The sequence below is a fragment of the Narcine bancroftii genome, chromosome 9 (genome assembly GCF_036971445.1).
Source record: "Narcine bancroftii isolate sNarBan1 chromosome 9, sNarBan1.hap1, whole genome shotgun sequence".
NCBI classification, from domain to species: Eukaryota; Metazoa; Chordata; class Chondrichthyes; order Torpediniformes; family Narcinidae; genus Narcine; species Narcine bancroftii.
This window is the reverse complement of record NC_091477.1, coordinates 96,069,789-96,097,014: the sequence shown is the minus strand read 5'-3', so window position 1 is coordinate 96,097,014 and position 27,226 is coordinate 96,069,789. Positions and strand designations below refer to the sequence as shown.

The 27,226-nt window shown below is 36.7% G+C and overlaps 1 protein-coding gene across 13 annotated transcripts in view; it reads right to left on the bottom strand.

The window, feature by feature from the left end:
• LOC138742470 (inactive N-acetylated-alpha-linked acidic dipeptidase-like protein 2) overlaps positions 1-27,226 on the bottom strand; it is a 658,708-nt gene that overhangs the window by 59,609 nt on the left and 571,873 nt on the right. For 7 of the 13 annotated variants that reach the window (XM_069896934.1, XM_069896932.1, XM_069896937.1 and 4 more), the window contains one exon: positions 17,910-18,005. In XM_069896934.1, coding sequence (XP_069753035.1) covers positions 17,910-18,005 — 96 coding nt within the window. Of the gene's footprint in view, positions 1-2,334; positions 2,391-4,540; positions 4,603-6,936; positions 7,628-8,362; positions 8,806-14,246; positions 15,365-15,475; positions 15,689-17,049; positions 17,070-17,909; positions 18,006-27,226 lie in introns of those variants that run through there. The other 6 variants (XM_069896944.1, XM_069896942.1, XM_069896945.1 and 3 more) reach the window with 6 other exon arrangements.

Below are 27,226 nucleotides of genomic sequence, written 5' to 3'. Positions count from 1 at the left end.
CACCACGAAAATTACATAAAAAAAAATCAAGATATGCTCAACAATATTAGTTGTTTCAGTATGAAACATTTCAAAACTACATAATTGAATCACTTGTAGGCTGTCAAGTTAAAATTAAATTTTTCTCCAAGATGCGACAGTGAGTTAGTATTTACAGGAATTTAAACCACCCATGTAATCTGCCTATGTAATTATAAATTTTCTGTATCACAACATTATAGATCTGTGCAACTCAAAGACTACTGGATGTATATAATACCAAGGACATTTCTCACAAAATATAAATTGGATCAACACAAGTTTAAGGTGTTCCACTCTCCATCTCCATCATCCATACTCAGTGAACAGTAATCAGTCATAACACATCAACATTTGTTTCAGTGTGAATCTCATTTTTCCTTCACAAGTCAAATTGCACAAGTTAACGAAAACAAACAAAGCTTGCACATTTTAAAGAAAAATTGCTAAACCTATAAAATTATTCAACAGCTAAATTTAGAATATCATTAAGTTAGTGTTAGATATGTGTGCAAGAAATTTCTGCAGTGAAATGTGATTTAGGGCTGATGTTATGTTTCGAGTTAGTAGCAGGTCAGAGATATTGCTCCTGTTGACAAATCATGAGTATTTGCAAGTTGTATAGCATGAGGGTTGTACTTTATTCAGAAATGCTGTCAGCCAGAATCAATCACTCAAACCTGCTTCATATGCCATTGAGGCAATAAAATTTCGAAGAACAACTTTGAGGCGCAAGCAGTGCAAAAAATATTTAGTAGAGCCATTGTTAACACTGGAAATCTGAACAGGAAACAGAAATGATTGGAAATACAATGCAGGGCAGGCAAATCGATGGAGTGATACATGCAGTTAACAGTTTGTCCTTGGGATTTCATCAAAATTCAACTATTTAGAAACAAGGGGAGGAAAGGAAAGAACACAAACAGAAGTCTTTGAGAAGACAGGTAAAAATATGATTTAAAAAGATGAAAGAGAATGCTACAGTGCTTGTGAAGGAAAAATGGTCTGGGATAAAGAAAATATAATTGAAAGAAACAGAACATAATCTGACATTTCAAAAGGAAAATACTTATCTGGAATCATTGAAATGATTGTTGAGTGTGGAAGAATGGAATGTGCCTCAGCAGAAGATGCACTGTGTACCTCAAATTTAGACAAGGAAATGGCAACCGGAAGGGAAAATAAAGTGACCTGTGATCAGAAGTTCCGGATCAAGCTGGTAAAGTGAGTAATCTTTCTCAATGAGACTGTATAGTATAATATGGATAAATGTGTGGTTATCCATTGGTGAAAAAAAACCAGGAAGGCAAATTATTATCCAAACAATGATAGATTAGAAAAGGGGACAGTGCAATGAGCCATGGAGCAATGGGAGAAATAAGGAAATGAGTTCTGAATTTGGATGATTAGCCATGATCATTTGAACTATGGAATAGAAAAATGATGTTCTCCTATTCATATTTCTTGATGTGCCCTTGACTTTCTCTTTATATTTTTGATAGGACATTTCTTGCATTTAAGGTTAAAGTAATAAATGTAATTTTACTGTCATTATCTATTTCCCGAGAAAAAATGTGAACTGTTATGATCCAAATTTTAATATGTGTTATCTTCTTTATAGAAATAAACAGTTTATATAATCTTTCCAGAGGAGGAAAGGGCTCAGTCTGGCAAACTAAATGCAAATTTTGTGCCATGCCTTTATATGGTGTTTGTATGTTCTCTCTGTGAAAGTGTTGGTTTCTTCCAAGTGCTCCTGTGACCTCGATCATTCCAGAGATCTGCACTGGTAAATTAACTGCTCTCTGTAAATTGCCCATAGGGTGCAGGTGAGTGACAGAATCTGGAAGGGATTAAGACAAATCTGAGGAAAATAAACCAAACGGGATAAAAGTAGTGTGAATGGGTGGTTGATGATTAGTGAGAATTTGGTGGGCTGAAGTTCCTGTGTCTGTCCAGAATCTCTCTATGTCTATGTATATTGTGAGAATCCAGGCATTATAGAAATGTTTATAACATGGTAGAAATCGATCCCAGCCATTGAAACCTTGCCACCCAAATATATCCAATTAACCTGCCATCCCCATATGTTTTGGAGGGTGGGAGGAAACTGGAGTACCTGGAGAAAACCTACGCGGGTCATGGGAGAATCTACAAACTCCCTTTCTCTGGATTTGCTGCTACAGCAACTGCGCTGCTCCAAAAGCTGAAGAATATGCTAAAACAGAAAGAAAACGCTGAAATGCTAAAATATTCCTTCACTGGAATAATTTTATTTCTCAGATTTAAATGAACAATGGAGTGATGATGTTTCCCCCATATGCATTTAGTTTCCAAATGTGATAGGGTGGATCTTGTCAGGGAAAAAAAATCTATAATTAAAGAGTAAACAATTAAAAAAAAATGAATTCAAGGTGAGACAATTCAAATATATTCAGCTCTGTCATCATTCACAAAATAAATATTGTTTCTGTTGCTTGAACAATATACCAAAAACAACATTTATAACACAATTCAATTTAAACAGGATGAAATGGATCAGCCAACAGGATTAACCACACACAGCCGACCAGCTACTCATCTCAGTCTGATTGAATATCGTGTTTGTTCATCCCACTATTCCATTCTCCTAATCATACTTTATGTGTATAAATACACTTACACTGCGTGAGTTCATTGTGACCTTTCCTGTGGTATTTATTACTAATCTCTGAGATAGCCAGTGATCTATATCAGAAAGCCTAAAGGGATAACATAACCATTTTTTAACCACCATAAAAATTGAAATGGTGACCCTACATATTTTTGTGCAACATTCATCATTTTCAGTCACTCTGATGTCTTAAGGGAAAACTGTTGCAGCAAAATTCCAACATTTTCCATCATATTTTCAACTTCAAAATGTACACATCTGATGGGACGAAACTTAATATTTGTATAAATCTCGATCTCAATACAGCCTGCAGCCAATGAGTGGTACATTAACACATTTTATCATTTGGCTTTCACCTCTGCAGTTAATGACTCCACTGAAAAGTCGCTCTCTTCAATAAACTATTTAACCATTGTCCGTGAGGTAAAATAATTGGGTAGATATTTAAAAATGGTTATAAAAGAGTTAAAAGATATTTAAGAAAGGCTACTTTTTAAATTATTTAAAATATTCTCATGCCTCAACATTTTTCAGATGAGAGGTTAAATGGTTCCATGGTCATGGGAAAAGAAATGTTCTCAGAGTAGGCAGGCAGATGAATGAAATTAAATAAAATTAAGCTTCTTCATGGAAGTTTTGGCACACACCAAAATAACTGGGAAGTTTCCACTCCATTTCTTAGTGTCACTAGTGGTTGTTAGCTTAGGACAATTAACATGAACTCTCAGAATTTATCTTGGTGGATTCCATAATTAATTTGAACTTTAAGGAATTGTATAAAGTATATTTTGTAAGATTTGTGTTGTTATCAGCAGAAAAATGGAATGTGCTCTTAGAAACTAATGAATAATCATAATGAGGGAAAGAGATGTTACAAATGTTGGCACCTGCCTAAAATGATGTTCCTATTGTATTGTGAATTTTGATACAGAGACAAATCATTGTCAAACACCAATTGACAAATAATTACTATTGCGCATATCTTGACTTTATTTTCTGATGCCCTAACACATATGTGATGCCTCAAATTCGGGGATAAAAAGAAACTCGGGAATAAACAGCTGAAACAGCTCCTTTCCCTAAGTTTGGAGAGTAAAACCATGAAGAACACATGCAAGAAGATAGATCTACAGAAAATAAATTACTCTGATGTTAAATTTAAATGTACAACATGGTAACAGAGGCCTCTTTGGCCACACAAGCCCGTGCAGCCCAATTATAGCCAATAAATCTAAACCCCCGGTACGCTTTGAACAGAGAGAGGAAACCGTGGCCTCTGGGGAAAACCCATGCAGACACAGGGAGAAACTACCATCTCCTCACAGACAGCTCAGGATTTGAATCCCGGTCCTGATCGCTGGCGCTGTAATGGCGTTGCACTAACCACTACGCCCAACCGTGCTACTAATGTTTTCTGTTTTGTTTCTGATTCTCTGTATTATGTAAAACCTAATTCATACTGGTTTGTATAATTTTATCATTGAATTATTGATAATCCATTCTTAAAGTTATTTCAATCTGTCCCATCTACTTTGCTTCCAATTCACCTACTTAGACTCAATTCTATTAGTTACGTATAACAATTTCCTTTCTAAAAATATCTGGTATTATGACAATTTCCATGCATAGAATCAAATTTTCTGTATACTTTGTAGTGTGATTATGAAGTGGTTCAGAATCCTTCTTGCTCTATGAAATCCAGGAATGCTCACAAAATTTCATGCTGTCTAATTTAGAATTACTTCCTCATTTTTAAATCATATTCCCTTAGAAATTCATCCCAGAGCTTTCACTATGATACTTTACTGTCATTTCTAACTAAAGAATGGAAGAACTGAAGAAACATGAATATGTTAAAACTTGTCATACCTTTCAGTGAGTTCATTGCTGTTCCTTATACTTTGTCTTCAAACTGTTCTATCCACGTATTCCTTCGTAGAGTTCAAAAATTAATTGAAATTCAGTCGAATTATACTTAACGGCAAAGACTCCACACCTCTTCAGAAGGAATGGGGGATTTCAAAAAATAAATTTATTCTCATCATTGGTATCCTTTGACTAAAAACTCCAACCATCAATCCAGCATTTGACCATCAATCCCTTTCATTCACATCATCTCACATTCTCCTCAATGCAGATCCATTCTACTTAATTTCCTCCTTTGGTTACCTTGACGATGTTTACCCTTTATTTCCTATAGATGATGTGTGACCTGCTGAGCTTCTTTCATGTATTTCAGCCCAAGCAAAAGGCTGATCCAGCAACGATTTTCCAAACTCTTTATTCTTTCTGCATGCTAACTCCATGTCTTGAGTACCAGCATATAACCAGGTTCTTCTACACATTCATGTTTATTTGTTATTCTGCACTTGTATTCAATTTCATTCTTCTCCCACCAACTGAATAACTTCACATTTCCCCAATTTTTCTCTGTCTCCCCTCCAACCCTTCACTGATTTTTTTTTTGTCCTCTTTAACAATTCATTTCCAGCTAGCTTTGCATTGCTGGAAAATGTGAACTCTTTCACACTCAAATGTGTGATTAATCTAAATTGTAAACGAATGAAAGCCTGCATAGATCTATGTTACACTCTCAGGTATGTCACCACAATCAGGAGACCTTTTATTTGGTAACAACTTTTTATGGAGCATCTTATCAAAAATGTTTTTAAAATAAAGATTAATGACATCCATTTATCTACCCTTTCAGTTATCCATTCAAAACCACTTTTTGATATGTCAAACATTTTTCTTATTAAATCAGACTGACTCTCACTAAAGAGTGTGGGGCAGATCTCCCTCTGTCTCAAGACACTTTCCCCAGCACAAAGCATTCTTCTAGCTGGCTAGAATGCAGGTGGTGAAACCCCAAACAATGATGATAATGAGTTTATTGTCATACACATTGTACATTGTATACATGCCCCAAATTCTTTCTGAGTGCAGCCAGACAGGGGCATAAAGAAAAACTAGAATAGTAAGCTACTAAATTAAAAGAGACAACAAATATATTGGATAATAAACATCCACAGTAATCGTAGAACAAAGAAAAGTGACTTGTAATAGTGCAGACAGACCTTTTGTGCTCTCAGATCTATCCATGATTAGTCTAACAAAGAGCGGTTCAAGAGTCTGATAACTGTTGGAAAGAAGCTATTCTTGAATTTAGTGCTGGTTTTCAGGTTTCTGTACCTTCTGTCCAAAGGAAACAATGAGAAGAGGTTGTGACCAGGGTGTTGGGGGTGACTTCTTGAGGAAGTGTCTGCAATGGATGGGAGGTCAAAGCCTGTGAAATAATTGGCAATGTTTGCTGTCTTTTGTGTTCCTGGGCACTGGTATTACCAAAACAGGTTGTGATGCAACTAGTCAGTATATTTTTCACAGGTTGAAAACCTGCAAAGGTTGGCAGAGTGTCAAAGGCTCTGTTGTGTAGATAAACTGTTGACCATGGGTGGCATTGCAGCCTTCGCACAAGAACAGATTAGTGACATCTTATCTGCTGGTAATGCAGATGGATCTCAGTGGCAGATCTTTCACAAGCAGACCTTTTATAAATGCCATTCAATGCTCTTTATTAACAGAGATTGACCAGAGTAAGTGGGATGTCATCCTGTAGAATGTTATTATATGGCGGAAGGGCTGAATGACCAACTCCTGCTCCTGAATGGTTTATCTATATAAAGGTGAATTATGGTACTTTTTGATGGAGTAGTTTGCTGCCTTTAGCAATCAAACAGCAGAATCTCATCTAAAGGAGCCTTGCTCCAATAGACATCAAGCGGACCTATGGCTTCAATCTGCAGGAGACTGAGGAGCATGAACAGGAAGTAAGGGGTAACTCTCCTCCCAATGCATCATGTGAAATATGGTTGGACTACCTGAAAAGGAAGGAATTGTGCAAGCTTCCAGATGCATGATAATGAACATTAGTGTTTTGTCATTGAGGATCACACCTCACTTACACATTCAAAGGGCTATAACCATTGCAGTTCTTTAAAAGGACATAATGATCAGTTGTGGAGACAAGAGAGCTGGAAGTGACATTGTGGTTCGAGAACTTAAGAAGGGCTACAGTAGAATTCTAGAATGAACTAGCATTAACAAAGAGGTGGTGTGAGGTAGCTTTGCAGATTTAAAAATGGATAGATTCTCAAGTCAACTCAATCAAGTTTATTGTCATCTGATTGTACAATTACAATCTGACAAAAGCGTGTTCTTTGCTCTGTGATGCAAAACATGCAGAGACATAATGCACATACAGACAAATAATACATATGCAGGACAAGTATTTCACCTATACAATTAATTAAATAATTTTTTTTGGTACATCTGAGAATCTTGGATGGTTAGTGCAAAACAGTTCCTTTAGTTGTTCAGCATTTTCACTGCGTGTGGGAAGAAGCTGTTCCTTAGCCTGGTGGTGCTGGCTCTGATACTCCTATATCTCTTCCTCAATGGAGCAGCTGAGAGATGCTGTGTGCAGGGTGGAAGAGGTCCTCAATAATTTTGTGCACCCTCTTCAGACAATGATCTTGGAAGATCACGTTGATTGTATGGGGTGGGGGGGGGGTGGGGAGAGTCCTGTGATTCTTTCTGCCACTCTTATGATCCTGTGGATTGACCTCCAATCTATTTCACTGCAGCAACCATACCACACTGTGATGCAGCCAGCTAGGACGCTCTCAATAGAGCTCCTATAAAAGGTTGACATAATAGTGTCTGTTGCCTTGCCAACTTCAGTCTTCTCAGGAAGTGCAGTCATTGATATGCCTTTCTGACAAAGTAAGAAGATATTGAGTGTCCACAATAGGTCACCAGTTAAGTTAACTCCAAGTAACTTGGTGCTCTCCACTCTCTCTACTACAGAGTTCTCAGGGCCTTATGAGGTGTATCCCAAGATGGTCAAGGCTCCAACCAAGAATTTCAAATTTCTTTTGTCACAGCGGTGTCAAATAACTGGAGAGAAACAAATGTGGTTACATTTATTCAAGAAGAGCAACAGGGAAGTCAATTGTATGCTCATGAATCTAATATCACTGACAGGAAAGTGATTGGGAAAAGACAGGATTAATCTCTATCTAGAAAGGGAGGGTTTAATCAGGGATAATTCTCAGACTTTGTTGAAAAGAGAATCTATCTGACTAAGTTCAGTTATTTTTCTAAGAAGTAACTTTGAGTGTGCAGTTGATATGATCTATATGGACCTCTGTATGGTGTTCACAAGGACTCCCATAGGAAATTTGCTCAAAAGGCCTGTGTGATTCAGGCTGACTTGGCAAACCCTGTCACCCTGGTCACAATCGCTTCTCATTGCTATCTTCATACAGAAGCTTGAAGACCAGCAACTCTAGGTTCAAGAACATTTTCTTTCCAACAGTTATCATGCTCTTGAACATCTCCCAGTTGTACTAATCAGGGATACTAATCAGATCATAAAAGGACTGTCTGCACTCTTGCAAAGTCACTTTTTTTCCAATTATTGTCTCCTTTTAATTTTATTTTTTATACTATTGTCATTTTTAAAATGTACAATTGAAAGAAGTAAGAATTTAAATCCATTATACATTGTATATGACAATAAACATTATTATTATAACTGGATCCAATATTGGTTCAGTGATAGGAGGCAGTAGGTAGAGGGTTGGTTTTGCAATTGGAAGCCTGTGCACTACAGAGATTTGAATGTGAGCAGTTACCGATGGTGAGGAAGGGAGTCTTAAGCTACAGAATGAAACTGATGAGTTGGTTGGATGGACAGAGAAAGCATATGCAATTTAATCCCAACAAATGTGAGCTGATGCATTTTGAGATGACTAAGGCTAGGAAATATAGAATAAATGTAAGATTCTATGAACTAATGAAGAAACTTGGAGTGGATGTTCAAGGATCCCTGAAGACAGTTGTACAGGTACGTAAGGTGGTAAAGAAGGCATGCAGGATACTTGTTTTCATTAGTCAGGGCATGGAATCTCAGAACAGGAAATACAAAATGTTGGTTAGGCCACAGCTGGAGTATTGTGTGCAGTTTACGAGATTCACTCAATTGTTGTGTCAGATGAAGCATTTCAGCTTTAAGGATGCAGTGAAGATGCTGGGCTTGTCCTCCTTCGAGCATTGAAAACTGAGAGGGAAACCTAAGTGAAGAATACAAAATTATGAGGGGCATAAATAGATAGATATTGAGAAATATTTCATTTTACCAGAGATGACTAGAAACAGTCAAATGAGGGATTAGGGGTTTAGAGGGGATCTAAAAAAAATATTTTGACCCAAAGGATTAAATGTGAAATGTGCTACCTGTGGGGGTGGTGGAGACGGTTATTCACATGACATTTAAAAGGTATTTGGAAAATAGGATTAGTATTGATTTGTATTTGATGGTCAGTGAGAACACAATGAGCTGAAGGGCTTGTTTCTATGCTATATTATTTCATGCAACTTCATGTGAAATTTTAGCAATCTATCCTTTTTGATATCCTTGCAAATACACACACACACACACACACACACACACACACACACACACACACACACACACACACACACACACACACACACACACACACACACACACACACACACACACACACACAACATGTCTATACTCCAGATATAAAATAGGAAGACAGAATGATTTTAACTTTCTGGTCCCTCTTATGAGGAATGTGAACATACTTCTCAATTTCTACTCAGTTTTTAGTTACTTTTAAAAATTGCAAGATCCTGTGCAGGTCATATTCTTGCTGTTATCACCTGCATTTCAATGCGAGGTGCAGACTGTGTTAATTTATTAGATTGATCAAGTTGTTAAAGGGGAACCTTCAAATGAGTATTGCAGGTGTATTAATGGCACCCATAAGCTTTGTTTGTCCAGTTTTTCTTTCTTTCCTTACTGTAAAATCAACTGGATGACTTCTCTACTGTAATATTCCATTTGTTTGCATGTTTAATGATAATAAGGCAAACTATCTCAACATTAAAATCACCTTTCATGAATTTTCACTCCTTTGTGGTCATATCCAAAACTCAATTCTAGTTTTCATACTCATATTTCCTCTTTTAATTTGAAGTTAGCCTTTCACCTCTTTCTAGTACTGCTCCTCCATCAAAGATGACATTATAAACTACCTATCTGATTGTTTCCTCCAAGACTTTTCTATTTATTTTTCACATTTCCAACATTTGTAGCTTTGTATTTTTTCCAAGATTTGTAATTCTAAGCATTCACCTTTTCTCATTCTATGCAAAGCTTCAAAGACTGATTCATCATTATTTTCTGTTAGTGAGATAAAAATATTTGAAGAGCTCTAACCAGAGATTTACCACAGACTTATTTTAAAAATATCACCAATAAATTCCCATGATAGCACTTTAAGACTTCATTCCTTGTCTCATTCATCCATACAGTATTAGACATTGCATTAAAGTAGCTCTATGGGGAATCTCATCTGCAAGTATATGACTTTTCAGATTGTTTTGGACATTTGCTTTTCTGCAGTGGTAAATAGATATTCTGTTTATGCAGTAATATCTGCTGACACATGTGTAAATTATTCAATTTTTATGTTCAGTGCAGTGAAAACCTAATGGTTGAGACATCCACGATACCAAAATTTATCTGAGAAATGCTAAAGCGGTGCTTCTCTGGATTTTCCCCAAAGTAATAAGGGAATTTCAGAATCAGTATCAGAATTTATTGTCATGAACAAGTCACGAAATTCGGTGTTTTGTGGTAGCATCACAGTGTAAACATTGATATAAACCACCTTACAAAAAAAATTAAATAAAAATAGTGCATGAAAAGTCAAAGTAAGGCAGTGTCTGATTTATCGATCATTCAGGAATCTGAAGGCAGCAGAGTGTACTTTTTTCCCCAATGGTAGTAGAGTGAAGTGGGCATGGCCTAGGTGTTGGGGGGTCCTTGAGGATAGAGAGTGCTTTCATAAGACACTGTCTCATGTAGATGTCATTGATAGAGTGAAATCTGGTGCCTGTGATGCCACAGGCCAAGTTAACAACCCTCTGGAGTTTTTATTTGTCCTGAGCGTTGGCACTTTTGGAGTGAAATGACATGATGAGCACAGTAGTGGATGCCCTGCATCAAAATGGAGATTAGATTCATTCTAACAGTCCCATTCCTACCCTGCAACATTTCAAAATGCCTCATATGAACAATACTTAGAAAACTGACCTACTGTTGAGCTGAATTCTTTGACTTCTCCCATTAACAATCAAGGTGAAGGATGTCTGATTTTAGTTTCACCAATACCTGAAGCAATGGGCTGCTTTGCTGATTGGAGGCCTGTGACCACAGCGCCACCAATGTGGGTGTCATCCACAAATTTATTAATCATGTTAGCTAAATTACCACCCAAATCACTAATTTAGATAACAAACAAGAGTGGCCTCAAGTAGGCTAAGGAGTAGCAAATGATAAGTGTGAGGTGCTGCACTCTGGTAAGATAAAACCCAAGGTAGGACATTTACAGTAATCCCTGTAAAATGTTGAAGAACAGAGAGAGACCTAGAGGTACAGGTGTTTAGTTCCATGAAAGTGTTGATTTAGGTGGACAGGAAAATAAAGAAGGCATTTGGAGCACTTCTCAGACACCAAAGAAATCCAATCTGCACAGGTCCCAGGTGCCAAGCTACTGGGGACAAAAGACAACTATGTGATTCTCTGTGGGTTACTTGAACATTTTTCACATAGTGAATTACTTTCATGTCAACTAATGATATGCATTTAGATGAGGGGGAAAGAGCAATTTATGGAACAAAGAAACCACACATCAGTATTTTCCCAGAAGATTGAGGTGAGAAATGCAACATGGACGCATGCAGACACAAGCTGGTACCTTTAGTGCACATTTAAACACAAAAATGCTCTTTCCATGCACCCATAATGCATGTTCATATTTTGTCTGGACACAACAGTCATGAATGACCATGTACTTACCCAGACTCGCTTCCACAGCCATGCATCCTTCCCTGCTACTTGTCTCCTCTTATCATATCCAATTAACATCTTTTGGCTTGGTCAGGATTCCTCCCCTTCCCATTCTTCCCTCTTAATCTCCAATATTTAATTAAGATACCTGTCTGACTTTTGTTTATACCTTGAAGTAGGTCTTAGGCCTAAAACATCAGAAATATAATATTGCCTCCAATGGACACTGAGAGGCCAGCTGAGTTTCTTCAGCATTTCTGTGTACTTTTACTACAAACTCAGCATCTGCAGACTTTCATGTTTCAGTCTTGAAGGACTATCTGAAAAATTGTGCATTAAGAATTCAAGTTCCAACTTTGCATAAACATTTGTGTCAAGATTTTACAGCCTTCAAACCCACATTCACGACCCAACTCATTTGCAGCATCTACGAGATAAGGGCTCAGGCTCCATTGCAGCATAGGTGATATATGCTACCTAACATATCTGATATCTCCACTGAAACTCAGATTACTGTCTTTAGGTTCTAGATTCCTACTGTTCAAAGGGACTTCTGTTGCTGTGAATGCATTTGTGCAATCTATCCTTGAGTAGTTTATGAGGCATGTTATTCATGGAGGGGTACAGGCTTTGTTGGGGGAAAATCTGCTTTCCTCTCCCAGTGACATTTACGTGCCCATCTTGACAGTGATTGCATTGCTGCCTTTCAGTCAGATTATGGTCAGAACTGGGTGACTATATTGTCCAAAACCAGACCATTCAAGCATCTCAGACTTCTTCAGTTTCATTCACTGCAAGCACCAATCATAAATCCACTTGACTTCAGCTGCTGATGGGGCTTTGCTTTGCAGGTGAAGTGCAGGCACTGACAAAATCCGAATGAGCAGCCAATGACTAGGTCTCTGCTATGATGGGACTCAAAATATTTAGCATGTTGATTTGGATGTCACTTGCATTCATAATTTTCAAAATTTGTACTCAAGACAGATATGAGGGTATTGAGAATATCAAGTATTTTTAATGGCCTTATGAAAAATGGACAATGTTTCAGTCAGCATTGAATGATTATCCCAAATAACCATATTCCAGATCTACTGCTTTGTCTAGCACGGAGGAAAAGAGACATTTTCAGACAGAAAATTCATAAATGACCTTTCAAATAACAGTGATTGCTATCCTTGTCCTTCCAACTAAATAAGACTTGAAAGTTTCAGTGTGACAAGTTTCTGATAACATCTGATAACATCAATCACAATCAATAATGTATGGTAATGTTCAAAAGCACTAATTTGTTTTAGATGAATTGAAGCTTCTTCACAGTCTTTTGAACTGTGATCATGGAGAGAAGTAGAAAATTTTCATCACAATCCTGACTAGTAGATTTTGCTCTCTTTCCCAACCCTCTGTCTCCTTTCCTCCAGCTCTCCCTTCCCTTCCCTCTCCATTCACAGAGCTATCACCCCCATCCCCCTAGTTTCTCTTGTGCCCACCCTCCCTTATCCACCTATTATCTCTTGTCCATAGCGCTGTACCCCTTCTGCTCCCCCAACCATTTTATTCTGGCATTTACCTACATTCGGCACATACCTTGATGAAGGGGACAGGTCCAAAACATTGGTTATGTATCTTTATCTTTGCTCTAGAAAGTACGCCGTGTGACCTGCTGAGTTTCTTCAGCATTGTGTTTTTACTGACTAGTAGATAATGGAAAGTTATTCTCCATGCCATCCATATGCTGTGACATGTTCTTGTAGCTACATTCATTAAAAGCCCCATCAATTCCTGTGCAATGCTAGACCTTGTTTTTGCAGACAGGGGGAAATGACAGTGGTATCAAGAGATGTGATCTCACCATTACTGAGTGGGGATGGGCCATACATATGGCAATGCCTAATTCTAACTTGGATTTTTATCATTAGAAAATTGGTGGCAATACATGCAACATGAAGCAATGGAATTTGTATGTAGTGGCCCATTATGGGAAATTAATGCTACACAAAGATTGGTGTCACCATGGTTTACACTATATTCTTTAATAGTATGCACATACCAGGAACAGAATTGGGAGATACATTGCTACAAATGGTGTGTGACATTTTCAAATTACAAATGCAAACTGAGATCCAAACTGTGCAGAAATGGAGACTTGTACCACATAATACCTTGCATAACTCAATTAAGTTTCTACGCAGTATAAAGAAAGAAATTTGGTAGAATATTTGGTTAAAAGCCAAAATCAATCACAGAAAGCAACGTGAGGGAAGAATAACACAATGGGAGAGATGAAAGAAAATTAAAAAACAAAAAAATGTATTTTAACAACATTTAAATAATAGTTTAATTATGAAGGCGGCAATACCAGATTTTTAAAGGTGAATTTACAGATTCAAAGAGATTGGAATGCAATAATTAAGATCTATTAAGCCATTAAAAGGTACCACATGAAGGTGATGACTGAGATTTACAAAACTCTCAGTGAAGCTTTTGGAGGTGCAACTTAAAACACAATTTTCTAATTTCTCACTTTAATTAAATATGTTTAGATGACCAAAGATCCAAAAACAAACTAACTAAATTATATTCTTATTGAAAAGTTGGAGATTCACATCAATAAGAATAACATATTTCATTTATTTATTTTATTTGGAACTCGTCAATAATTGTAATAAAAAACCTGTCAAGTTCATGTATTGTTGACACCTTCATGATATCAACATTCATACTTTTATTAGAAACTTATTTTATGGCAGTGGTAATTACTGTATATTTTGGTGTATGTCAACCCTTGAAACCCTCAAAAAAGTCAAAAATCAGGGGTCATTTTATATGTTGGATACAAAACTGAGATCTTAAATTCAACTCAAAAAATCTGCTCGACATAGATTTGGCATATAAGACAACCTGAAGCACCTCCCCTCCTCTGGCATCGCCGCACCCCGACAACTTCCCACTGCCGCCATAACCCACCCAGACATTTTACAATTGTAGAGCCTGAGGTTCCCACTCCTGGCTGGGAACCCAAGGTCCCCGTTCCTGCCCAGGAACTTGTGCCTCCCAAGCCAACACATAGCCATGGTTCCTTCAATGAACACACTTGGGCAGTGAGGCGACTTTTTTCGATACAGATAGCACCCCCCCCCCCACAATGTTGAGAATGGAATTGCTAACTCCAGCTGCAGCCAAATGCTGATGACTTGAACCTAGCAGCATTTGCATCTTCCCAGCCAGAAGCAAAGTTTTTTAAAACTTTTTTTTTACTTGCTTGTTTAATTTACATATTTGTTACTTGGCGATTGGGGCATTGTAACAAAGTTTGGGTTGTTGCTGGAAGGCTCAGACACCAATCTCTGGCAGAAAATTGGTGAGAGGAGTGGTTATCTTGTATGCCCAATATATGATAAAACCATGCAAATGAGGCTGAAAATGGAGACCCGTCTTATCTGAAGGTCGACATAACAAACAGACTCAGAAATCTCAGAAACCGTTTTTTTTCCCCAGGCTGTCTCTATACTGAACACACATATCCACAAATTCCCCTCTCTGTCCTCCACATCTATCATACATACAGCCGACACCCCCCCCCCCCCCTCCATTCACATCAAGGACACTGTAAATTAAATTATTTATTTAACTTCTGTGGTGCTGCCTGTGGTTGCGTCGCTGCATTGGTAACCTTGAACTGCTGTCTTTTTAATCACGTTGTATAACTTGTACAATGACAATAAAGCTGTTTGAATTTGAATAAGCTGAAACATACAGTATTTTACCATGGTTATAAATTGCTTTAAAAACATTTAAAACTTAGTATCAATAGCACTGCAAAAATATATTATGTATTTTATTATTTGTTACTTGCAATTCCACTTTAATTATAATATCCTGTCACTTCAAAGATCATTTAGATGTAATGTTTCTATTTAGATGTCTTCACTGACACAATCCCAATTTAGATGAACCAATAAGAAGAAGCAGTGATTGAACCCCAGGCTGGTTAATGGGTCATCAGAATCATATTTACCTTTCAAGCCAACAGGGAGCCAGGTTATTGGTACTGTCATAGATTATCTATACTAAGGACCAAAAAATTATTAAACAATAACCAAATATTATTAATTCAAAGTGAGTACTGAATTCAATCTCAGACTTCAACTCTGTAGACATGCATTTGTTACCAACTGCTGCTCTGCTCCCCAGGAAATCAACATTATAGCTTTGTTTCCGATGTGTTGGTTAATCCACACAGCTGGCATACCTGACAGCTAAATTGTATGGTCAGTTGAAGAATTCACAGAGCATTTTTTTTCTTTTCATCTCATCTTAATAAAAAAGAATCTCAGGATTGAGTTCAAGAAATGCGTCTGCAACTTAAGCACAAAGTTCTGTGGAAGTGAGGCAATAATGAGGTAGTTCTGCAGTAATATTGAGAGATCCCACTCTGGTTGAGGTGCTTACCACCATTTCCAAATGTAGAAAATCCCTCCCCTCAACAAGGAGAGTAATCCCTTTTATCCTATCTTTCACATAAAACTTTGAGAAAAAAATGTTATCTACTCATTATCACTTTGTTTTCTGCTTGTGGCACTGACCCTTAATTTTGTTTCAATCAAAAATTAAGGAATATTTCAGAAATACACTATTTGTTCCTCACAAGAAAGCTATTGAAGTTCTGTATTTCCATAGACCCAGTGACCAATAATGGAGACATATCAGGTGAAAACATCACTGCAGTATACAGCAATTCTGAGAATATCAATTAAGGCAATTATCAGTAACTACACAATTTCATAAACTGATAAACAGAATGCAATGGCATAAGCTAATTCCCATGGATTACAGTACGTACATATACTTTTATTTTGAGGGCTGTGCACCAGAGCTTTGAGGTATAAACATTTCTGAACATCACTGTTACATTTTAAGATTTCACACTGTTACCATAATGAATCATGGTTTGTTAAAAATGTACCCTACTGAGTGAAATTTTGTGCTTGATTAAACTCATTGATTGCATTTATAGGATAATTGGATGACAGATGCTGATTTTGGTTGAACATCTCAGACAAATTCTTAGAGTAAATTATCCTTATGGTGTAGACAATAAGGATAATTTAACATTCTAATTATTGTTCATATTCAATACCATTGTGGCTGAATATAATAGTTGCTTTTTAAGGGAAGTTAAAAACCATTCAACAAAGTGATGAGCCAGCAAAAAGCTGAACAAAAGATGGATTGCTGGATAGAGATGTGAAGTTAGCTTTAAGTTAATCAAAACTGCACATTTTTGCAGAGTACTTGCTTTATTTTAATTCTTATGAAAATACATACTGAATGTGTGGAATTAAGTGACTTTGATTATAATTTTTGCTACATAAGCTTAACCAGTGGGAAACCAATGGACTCAAACGTTTCAAATAAAGTCTCATCTCACCAAATGTCTGCTCGATTAGCCTAACAAAAACATAAAAGAAATACAGATGCAAAGTGACTGGTCCAATTCACAGAAAGATATAATTGGCAAACACAAGACAGGAATTACAAAAGTTCAAACATCACCTTATAAAATTAAATGTATTAGTCCAAGGAGTCTAACAATGAAAGTGAATATTCTTGCAACATTTAATTACCAAGAAGTTTTTTTTACATTTTCTTACATGAGACGAGGCGGCGATTCAGCCTATTAAGTCTATCTTAGCTCTCCGAGAAACCCCGTCAACCCTATTCCCAGACTTATTTCCTTGCAAACTGTTATTTCTCACATGCCTGTTTATTCTGATTCTCCTCACGTATTTCCCAGCAGCCAATGAAATTAACAACCAGCACATCTTTCAGATATTGGAGGAAACAAGAGCAGCTGGGGATACCCATTGCAGTCACAGGGAGAACATGCAAAATCCAATCAGATATTAATAGATTTCAGTACCAAACTGGAGTTGCCAGAGCTGTGAGGCAGTAGCACTCACTGAAGCACCAATAAGAACGTGTAATAATTTTCATAATAATTTCCTGCCTAATTAATGATATATATGATTCACCAATTGACATACCATGAGTCATATATATAATCATATAAAAATTACAGCACGGAAACAGGCCATTTTGGCCCTTCTAGTCCGGACCAAACTAAGTATTTTCCTCTAGTCTACCTACCTGTACCCTGCTCATAACCCTCCATCCCTAGACCTATCCAATATTTCCTTCAATGCAAAATCAACCCTGCCATTCCACACAGCCACCACTCTGAGTAAAGTTGTTCCCCTTCTTGTTCTAAACTATTCCTTAAAAGCTTACCTTTGCAACTGTTTCGTGGAGATTAAAGGAAGGATCCAAAGCCTCTGCTATTGATGCATCATGAAGTACAAGAGCTTCAGACAGAAATCCTGGTCCCTATGAAAAAGCAGAAACAAATACAATCTCACAATCATTTGTCAATTCAAAGGACAAGGGCCCTGGGGTAGATGAACTGTTGGGTATTAGGCCTCAATTAGGGTAAGTTAGGGTGTTTTTGTGGAACTCATTGAAGAAAAGAACCCAACAGATGAGGCACTTCAGAAGGCCAAAGGTAAGAATATTGATCCCAGTGGGGTGGGGACGACGGGAATGGATCTTCCTGGCTATAGACCTTCATACCCTATTGCTTCAGCTTCCATTGTGATGGAAACACTGCCTTTGAACCTTATTTTCCTCTCTTTTATGGAACCACAACAACTTTTTTGCAATTTTATTTAATACTCCATACATGAAGTAACTACAATTACTATAATATACAGGTATCAAAAAGGAACAAATTGATTACATACATGATGGTTTTCAGCCCACCCCAAAACCCTCCCACCCAAAAAGAAAAAGTGAAAAAAATACAATTGAAAAATTAAAAATATATAAGAAAATAGAAAAAAGAAAAAGTAACACAGAATCTTGGATTGCATAGAGAGATGTCATGCAGTACAACACATAAAGACACACCACTATTGAAGCATTTACTTAAAGTTTGGAATAAAATAAATCAAGATAATGGTGGAGGGTCTTTAACACCTAAAATGTGATGGATTAATCCTCTTTTGGTCTTTTCAAGAGATAATCAGTTCTTAAATATATGGTATTGAAAAGGGATTGTTAACGTGGAAGACTGCTATGAAAAAGGACAATTAATGTCATTTGAACAATTGAGGAACAAATATGATATACGACATAATACTCTTTTTTTGTTATTTTCAATTAAGGGCACATTTGAGAGATAAATTAGGGGCAACAATGTTTTTGCCTAATTGTACAGAGGTAGAACTTCTTATTAGGAGTGGAAATGTTAAAATATATATTTCTTTGATATATTCATTATTACAAGTAGGAATACCTAAATTAGACAGAGATGGGAAACCGATTTGAATATTATTATAGATCAACAAATTTGGGAAAATTTATGTAGAGATTCTATGACTAATACTATTAATGTAAGGTACAAATTTCAAAGTTGAATACAATTTTTGCATGAATTATATCTTACACCACAGAAGTTGAATAGATTGACATCATATTTATCAGATCAATGCTTTAGATGTGGTGAGGATGTAGGATCTTTTATACATTTAACATGGCCTTGTCTAAATGTGAGACGCTTTTGGGTGTCTATAATAATTTTTTACAAGTTACAGGAGTTATTTTTCCATTAAATCCTGATCTGTTTTTTATTAGGAAATATTGAAGGTGCATTTCTAAAATGAAATGATCAATTTATCAATTGAAATTTGTTAAATTAGCATTAACAATTGCAAGAAAATATATTGCAATCACTTGGAAATCGGATACATTGCCAAGGGGGCATGCTGAAATTCAATGTTGTATCCCTTTAGAAAAAAAAATATTTACAATCTAAGGAATAAATATTCTATGTTTTTACAAATTTGGAACCCATATATTCAAATAATGGTGTTAAATTTGTAGTGATATCCTTTTTAATCTCACTAACCCTGCAGAATTCTCCGCTATATGTTTGTGTTAGAACTGATGAGTTGAACCACAGCATTTTTGAAAACTAGATCAGCTACCCAGTGATTTTGTACAGAAGTAAATGCTAGCTCCAGTGAGAATTTGACCTTTTTGATATATTAGAGTTCTATGAAAAGCTACGATTCTTTATTCTCAATAATTTTATACAGCAATTTAGACCCTTAACATTTTAAAACATACATCACAATTGAATTTCTTACATTGTTATTTATAAGTAGAATCAAGTTAAATGTACACATTTTTCTGCATAAAAGTAAAGGTTCCATTATTGTCACAAAATACTGCATTTAGAATGTAATATTCAAGAACTGACCAGGCCTGAGCCTGCTTAATTTCCGAGATCAGACAATCTCAGGTGTGTTCAGGCTATTAGGCTTCAGTTCAGTGCACTGTGGTGGGATACATCATTGATTTCCCGCAATATAATTAGCTGGGCTTTCTTTTATTTATTTGTATTTATGAGCTACTGCACAGGTTTCTACAGCAATAGGAAAAATTTTTTTTAAAAATTCATGTTCAGTCTATATTTTTGCTTCTATTTTCAGATCATTGCAATTTGCAAGTTGGTCAACATGAATCCTGACTGCATTCAGCAGTTTTACAAATGCCTTTTTTTGGTTCAATCTAGTTTTCATTTGGGACTTGGCATGAACACACAGTCTTTCTTTGTACCTAATTCATCATCACACAGAACAATGCTGAGGAATCCTTGTTAATGCCTGCCCTTGTTATAGAAGAGCACATCTAATGGATGGAATTTACTGTAAATCTCAAGGGCTTTTGAGTTGCATTTTATAATAACTGTGGAGTAATTTTTATGCATATCCAAGATGAATCACCCTTAATTTGAGTTTGACTCACTGAGTTCTTAAAATAATCGTCAGCTCACAGATTGGTTATCTTGAAATGTTAATAAAAATATGAAGCCTCAGTTTTCCTCCAATGGATGAAAATATTGTTAATAACTATATTTTTACATTATGATATTTTGAGCTCAAAATGTCATAATGTAAAAATACAATTTAATTTTAATTTCAATGCACCATGTAATTTGTGTTTATTTTTAATTTACATTTTTACAATTAGTTATAGAGCACGGATGAAAATAACAAAAAAATGAAGAATAATATGACTTTAAACATTGATTTGTGTGTTAACAGACAGTTATCAGTAAAGTGGGGAATTAAATGCTATTAGTAAAATTAGATTATGATGTGGAATGAAGGACATTTGAATAGAAGTGACCAGGAATTAAATAACCTTTATTTTAAGACCAGAGGCTAGAAGTTTTATTTTTTCATGGGATGGAATTCCTCAGCAGACCCATTGTAGTGTCAGCAATTTGGGATTGAACCTAAATCCATCATATTTATGTGGCATTAATAATACAGCATTATATTAGACTAGGCAAGAGTTGGACTTTTGGGTATTTCTGGCTAACAGCTGAAATCCCACCAAATGCACTATTAATAAGGACATTTGCTTGGAACAGGCTAAGATTTTACTATAAGTGGTAGATTGGACTAAGGACCAGTGAAGAATTCCAAAACACCTTCATAACTGCACAATGTTTTGACATCTGCTCACCTTCAGAAAGCCAGATTTTAGGCAAGAGTGGTGATTTAATAATGCCATTATTGGTTTCATTCACATCCAACTGAATTAATTTCACTTTTACAAAACAATCAGTAACTTTCAACAAATAATTACAACCATTTCAAACCTTTGCTGAAAATCGTTGTCAAATTCTGAACAGCCAAATCCTTAGTTGATTAACTCCAAAATCAAAACCAGAAAAGATATAAATACATTCTGCATTGTACACGGTGGCAGTAGCTAATGATACATCTATGGTTATTCAATGCTACTTCTGAAAATCTGGTAAATCTATAACTAATCATCCTTCTTCTGTCTATCCATTCCGTAGGATGATGGCGGCTCCTTTCAGTCAGTTTATGGGGTTTGAAATGTGCATCCTGGAGTGGCTGTACAGGCCAATCCTTGACAGGCACTGCTTGCCGCATACTTGGCAGGTGAGGCCTGGAGGGGCAACAGGGCAGAAGGTCTATTGTGGAGCTTCCTGTGGCTTTCCTCTGTTGCCTCTTCGAACTTTTTCTCAGCAGTGTTCACATCTTTTCTGCTGGCCTCCCTCCACTAAGAGTGATGTTGAGCCAGATCCTCCCATGTTGATGGGGCAATGTCAGCTTTCTTGAGGCTCCTGTGCAGAACATCCTTGCACCATAGTCACTGGCCTCCTCATTTTTGGGTATCACTGGATAGTTGACCGTACAAGATGTCCTTGGGCAGTCTTCCATCAGACATTCTCACATGTTCAGCTCAGTGGAGTTGGACTGATATCACCAATGTTGAAACTGCTGGCATTTCAGCTTGAGAAAGTACCTCAACCTTGCCTCACCAGGTGATTGTCATCAGACAACAGGTGATGCTTCTGCAGTTGGTCAAGCTGATATAAGTGACTCTGATGTGGGCTCACATCCATATAGCAAGATTGATATGACAATAGCCAACCTGATGTTCTGTGACCAAACTTGACCTTTCAGCTGACTAAAGGCAAAGCAAAACTTTCTGGTTCTTGACTCAATTTCTACATCTAGAGAAGCTGAGGATGTTATTATGCTGCCCAGGGAGAAAAACTTGTTGGCAGCATTGAGACGAGTGTCATCAAGGAGGACAGTTGGTTCTTCGTAGCTTGAGCTAAGGGCTGGATGGTACAAAATTTCTGTTTTTTTCAGGCTGATTGTCAATCCATAGCTTGTAGCCGCACTGGCAAAGTGACTGATAATCTCCTGTAACTCTTCAAGAGAGTGGATAACCAGTGCAAAGTCATCAGCAAACTGTAGCTTATGCGCCACAATGTCATTAACTTTTGTTTTTGCTCTCAGTCTTGCGAGGTTGAGGAGTTCGCCATCAGCCCTCGTTTGTAAGAAGAACCCTAACTTCAGGTCCGATGTGGCATCCTGAAGAAAAGCAGCGTAGAATAGTCCAAACAGAGTAGGAGCCAAAAAACAATCCTGTTTTACACTATGACTGATGGGAAATGGGTCCGACAACTCACCACACATATTGACGTGGCCTTCCATTCCTTCATGGAACTGATGGATGACGTTGGTTAGGCGTGGGGAGGCAACCGAATTTTGGTAAGAGCTTCCATAGGCCATTTCTACCAACAGTGTCAAATGCTTTGGTTAGATCAATAAATGTGATAATAGAGACTTCCGTGCTGCTCAACATATTTCTTTTGGAGCTGCATCAGTTAGAAGATCATTTCCACTGTATTACAGCCTGTTCGAAAACCACACTGGCTTTATGGAAGTATGTTGTCATTGATGTTGGACACCAAACTAAGGATGATCTTGGCGAGGCATTTTCCCGCAACTTACAGAAGAGAGATGCCACGATGATTATTGCTATCTCTCTTGTCTCCCTTATTGTTGTAGATGGTCAAGAATGATGAGTCTTTGAAGTCTTGTGGTGGTTCTGAAGTTCCCCACAACTTTATGAACAGCTGGTGCAGGCATACTGGTGGATCTCAGCTGCAATACCATCAGGCCCTGGTGCTTTGTTGCATTTTAACTGTTTGATGACCTCGTGAAGAGTAGGGGGAGCATCTAGTTTGAACAATATGGATTGAGGCACTCTGCCCAGTGCTTCATCGGTGATGGTTCCTGGTCTATTCAACAACTCATAGAAGTGTTCTTGCCATCTTTTCATGTGCTCTGACTACTCAGTGAAGATGGATGCACCGTCTTTGCTCAGGAGTTGTGAGCTACCTTGCTTTGATGGACCCTACACAACCTTGATTGTAAATCTATAACTAATAGACAACATTGAAATGATACAAGCAGTACATGTCATGATTTCCATAATGATTTCAAGTTTCACACAGTGAACCTGAGACATGAATGGTTGAGAGAGCAAGTAATCTTTTATTCAATGGCTTCAGAGACAGTCATGCTAGTTCATGCTTCCCCTTATGATCCACTTTGTTCAGTTTGAACAGAAGACTTGTCAGTCTCCATCTCCTTTACAATGACATGATACAACACTGTTTTGATGATTGAAGACGTGAAAAGTGCCATTGTAACACCTGCACGGACACATATCTTCCAGGCAGGTAATTCTTGTAATATGGCATGGGTTCAGTTTTGCAGCAACTGTGCTAGGGGAAACAGAATCCCAGGAGACACTGAGGCAATATTTTTTATTGCTAGTCATATAAAACAGCGATCTTGCTACATTTTTCTTCAGAAAGTAAACTCCCAACATTTATCATCATAGTACATTGATAGCCTGACAAATGTGTTCTCTACATTTTTTTCTAGTCAGTGAGCCTCTTAACAATGACAAAATATAAAACTGAAATGCTGGGTGCAGCTTTTCACTGGTGAAGATTCTGGTGATTTGGATCAGAACACATCCCCATTTTTACCCCTCAGAAGTATTTTATTTGTTCAAATCAGATGAAACTCAAATGGCTTATATTTTTCAAACACTCAGTATACTTTGATTTAGGGCCAATATGTTAGTGTGGCAAAAAGTATTTTGGGTTCTATTTTAAGATAGGACTAATATTCCTTGATTCTGTTAGTCCCATGCTGTTAATTAATGAATACATTTAACTACAAACTAAATACGCTGATCCACTATAATTACAATTTAGTACATCCAAAAGAAAATGGGTGTTTTTGTATCCTCAATGCCTATTTTTTCATGTGTTCTTAAGCTCGAAAATAATGTTTAGATTTGTGTACTAACAAGTACCCTGCAGGAATGTTCACAGGTAGACTTTCATGCAGTTTCTGAAGTTTAAACATGACAATAATTGTAATACAACACATATATTTTAGCACTGAAATCCAATACCAAAAGTTAAAACATATGGTTTAACTGAAACAATATTTATCATATTAATATTGCATTGCAAAAATTGCTTAGAGATGGAAGCACATTTGTTTATTTTTATAAAAATATATTTTGTTGTACCTAATTAGTACATACATTTCTCTTCATCTATGAAATAATTGCTATAAAACTGTTTGGTATTTCTGATTATGTGGGTGAAATGATTGGAAAAAATTGGGAAATATTACAAATTATTTTTGTGATGCCTGATAATTGATTTGTATCTTACCTTTCTGGTGAAAGATATTTTTTAATTCACTTCTACTTTGACAAGGATGCATTTTAACCTATCAATACTGTTAGTATTTGTTATTGTCACGTCCTTCCTGTCCTAATATACCCACCCTCTGTAAAGTACATGAAAATGTACAGGATACTGTGCTTTTAAAGTGATGTGAAATGCAAAAATTAAAAAAAAAATGCCTAGCTTTGCTTTTTGTTGGTACATTTGCAAGATTTTACAGGAAAATTAATAATGTCAGCACCTATTAAATGGTAATCAATCTAGTATGTCACACAATTTTGGTTATGGGGGTATAATGCCCCAGTGGATTGCTAGTCTTGAATGCTGAACATGCAGGTCCATGGGGAACAGTTTACACAAGTGTTTCGTTTACATGAGGTTTTCATCAAGCTGCGTCTAACAATATACTGTACATACGAACCAACGTGGCCTACCCTATTTCCTCTCTAAAACTTCAAGCATGTTTTTTATTTCTCACTTTTTCAGTTATGTTGATGGGTCAATCAAACTGAAACATTAGCTCTGTTTGTCTCTTTACAGATGTTGCCTCATCTGCTTCATGTCACCAGGATTTACTACTTATATTTGTAACAACATTTGCAGTATTTTTGTTGATCATTCTTTTCAGTCTTTTTCTTTGCTGGACCACACAGAGGTAAAAGTGTCTACTTTTATACTCTCAAAGAAAAGTATACCCTATCCTGATTCGTATCTTATTGGATATAACTATTCTGTGATCCATTTGATGCCCTCTTGATTCATGGCAAGCTCATAATGTATGTGATGAAAAGGTTTTATATTCTCATCCAATTATGCAAATAATTCAGCCCAACAATTCTAGTACATATAGATTCTTTCTTTAATATTGGATTCTCGGCATTAATTTTCTACATCTACCACTGTAAAGAACATCACCCTTTATTCTTTGTAATCTTTACATTCCATCCTCTATATTTGTATCAGTGTCTTCACAAAGCAATCCTTCATAATCAGTTACATCATGAGTTGATGTCACTTTTACACATGATTAAACTACTTCGGGATTACATCATACTAACAGAATCATAAAACCATATTCATTCTAACTGCAGATTCATGATAGTAGATCAGAAATTCTTTCAAATACATTTTCTTTTTACACCTGAAGAACTGATCATCAGCTTATGTTAGTTCATGCCTACAATGTATGGATGGAGTTCAAATTTAATACGAATGATAGATCACATTGTAAATTATTCATGAGAGCCAACAATAAATACAGTACTTTTAGAGAATCCATAAAAAAAGGCCTTTTTTCTTGAAGATCGAGGAGACTTTCTAAATGTGGTACCATAATGTAATTGTTGAGATTAATGATAACAAAAATCAAAATAAGACTACAATAATGGTGCAAAAAGAAACCCTCGGTTTTTCCCTGAAATGTGAAACAGAAAGCGAATTAAAAGAGGTTGCAAAATTTATTTTCATCATCTATTTGACTCATGTTCCAATGGAGTGCCTATAGCATTAGTAAGTCATTAGTAAGTTGATCCAGTTGGTTTGTTTGAACTTCATATTCTTACTGGTAAACTGTAAACATTATTTGAGCGCAAAGTCCGCTGACTGTAAAATAGCTGCATTACTTACTCTCGTGTTTCCTATATTGTTTCTGACACTGCTGAGCTCATTCGCAGAGACAAATATATAAATGCATTTCTGCAGCAAACCATTAAGATTGTTTACAGATATCAGCCATTGAGATATGTTAGCAGTTCCAATCCAACGTGGGAGCAGGCACTTGCCATGATCACAAGCCACTCATCTTACTATTGTTGTAAGGGAGGGTGGTTTACTGTACTGCCCTGTAACAACTGACTTGAGTTTGACTCTAGATCAATTTTTAAATGCTAAACTATTCAAATTGCATATCTTATCCATTTTGGACAAGAACCATCAAAAGCCAAATGATACAGTGGTAGAAAACTCGTGTAGGCACGGAGATCCAAATGGCCTCCTTCTTTGATGTAAATTGTCTATCATTTGATTAGAGATTCACAGAGCCAGGAGGCCACCTGCTGACAATAACGGCAGAGTCATCCTGTGAAGAGATGTGTCCAAGACCACCATTTGCTTGCTTCTCATTCATATCCTCACTAAGTGATCAATCTGGAGGATAATTCATTCCTTTCACTCTGGCAGCCAGGAAAATGGGGAGCTATTTGCTTTGGTTGATAGATATTATTGCCTGATTCAAAGTGTTTGCTAAATTCCACAGAAGAACAGTTTCTAGCACCCCCAAGGCAGATTTAATTGGCCACCTCCTTTTTGGTATAAACTGGGTAAGATCAGAATCACCGACCATGATTTCAGAAGCTTTGCAAAAAACTCAAAGATTTTACAAGCATCAAATAAATAGGAATTGCCATCACTGAGGCTTCTTTGAGCTTAATGCATA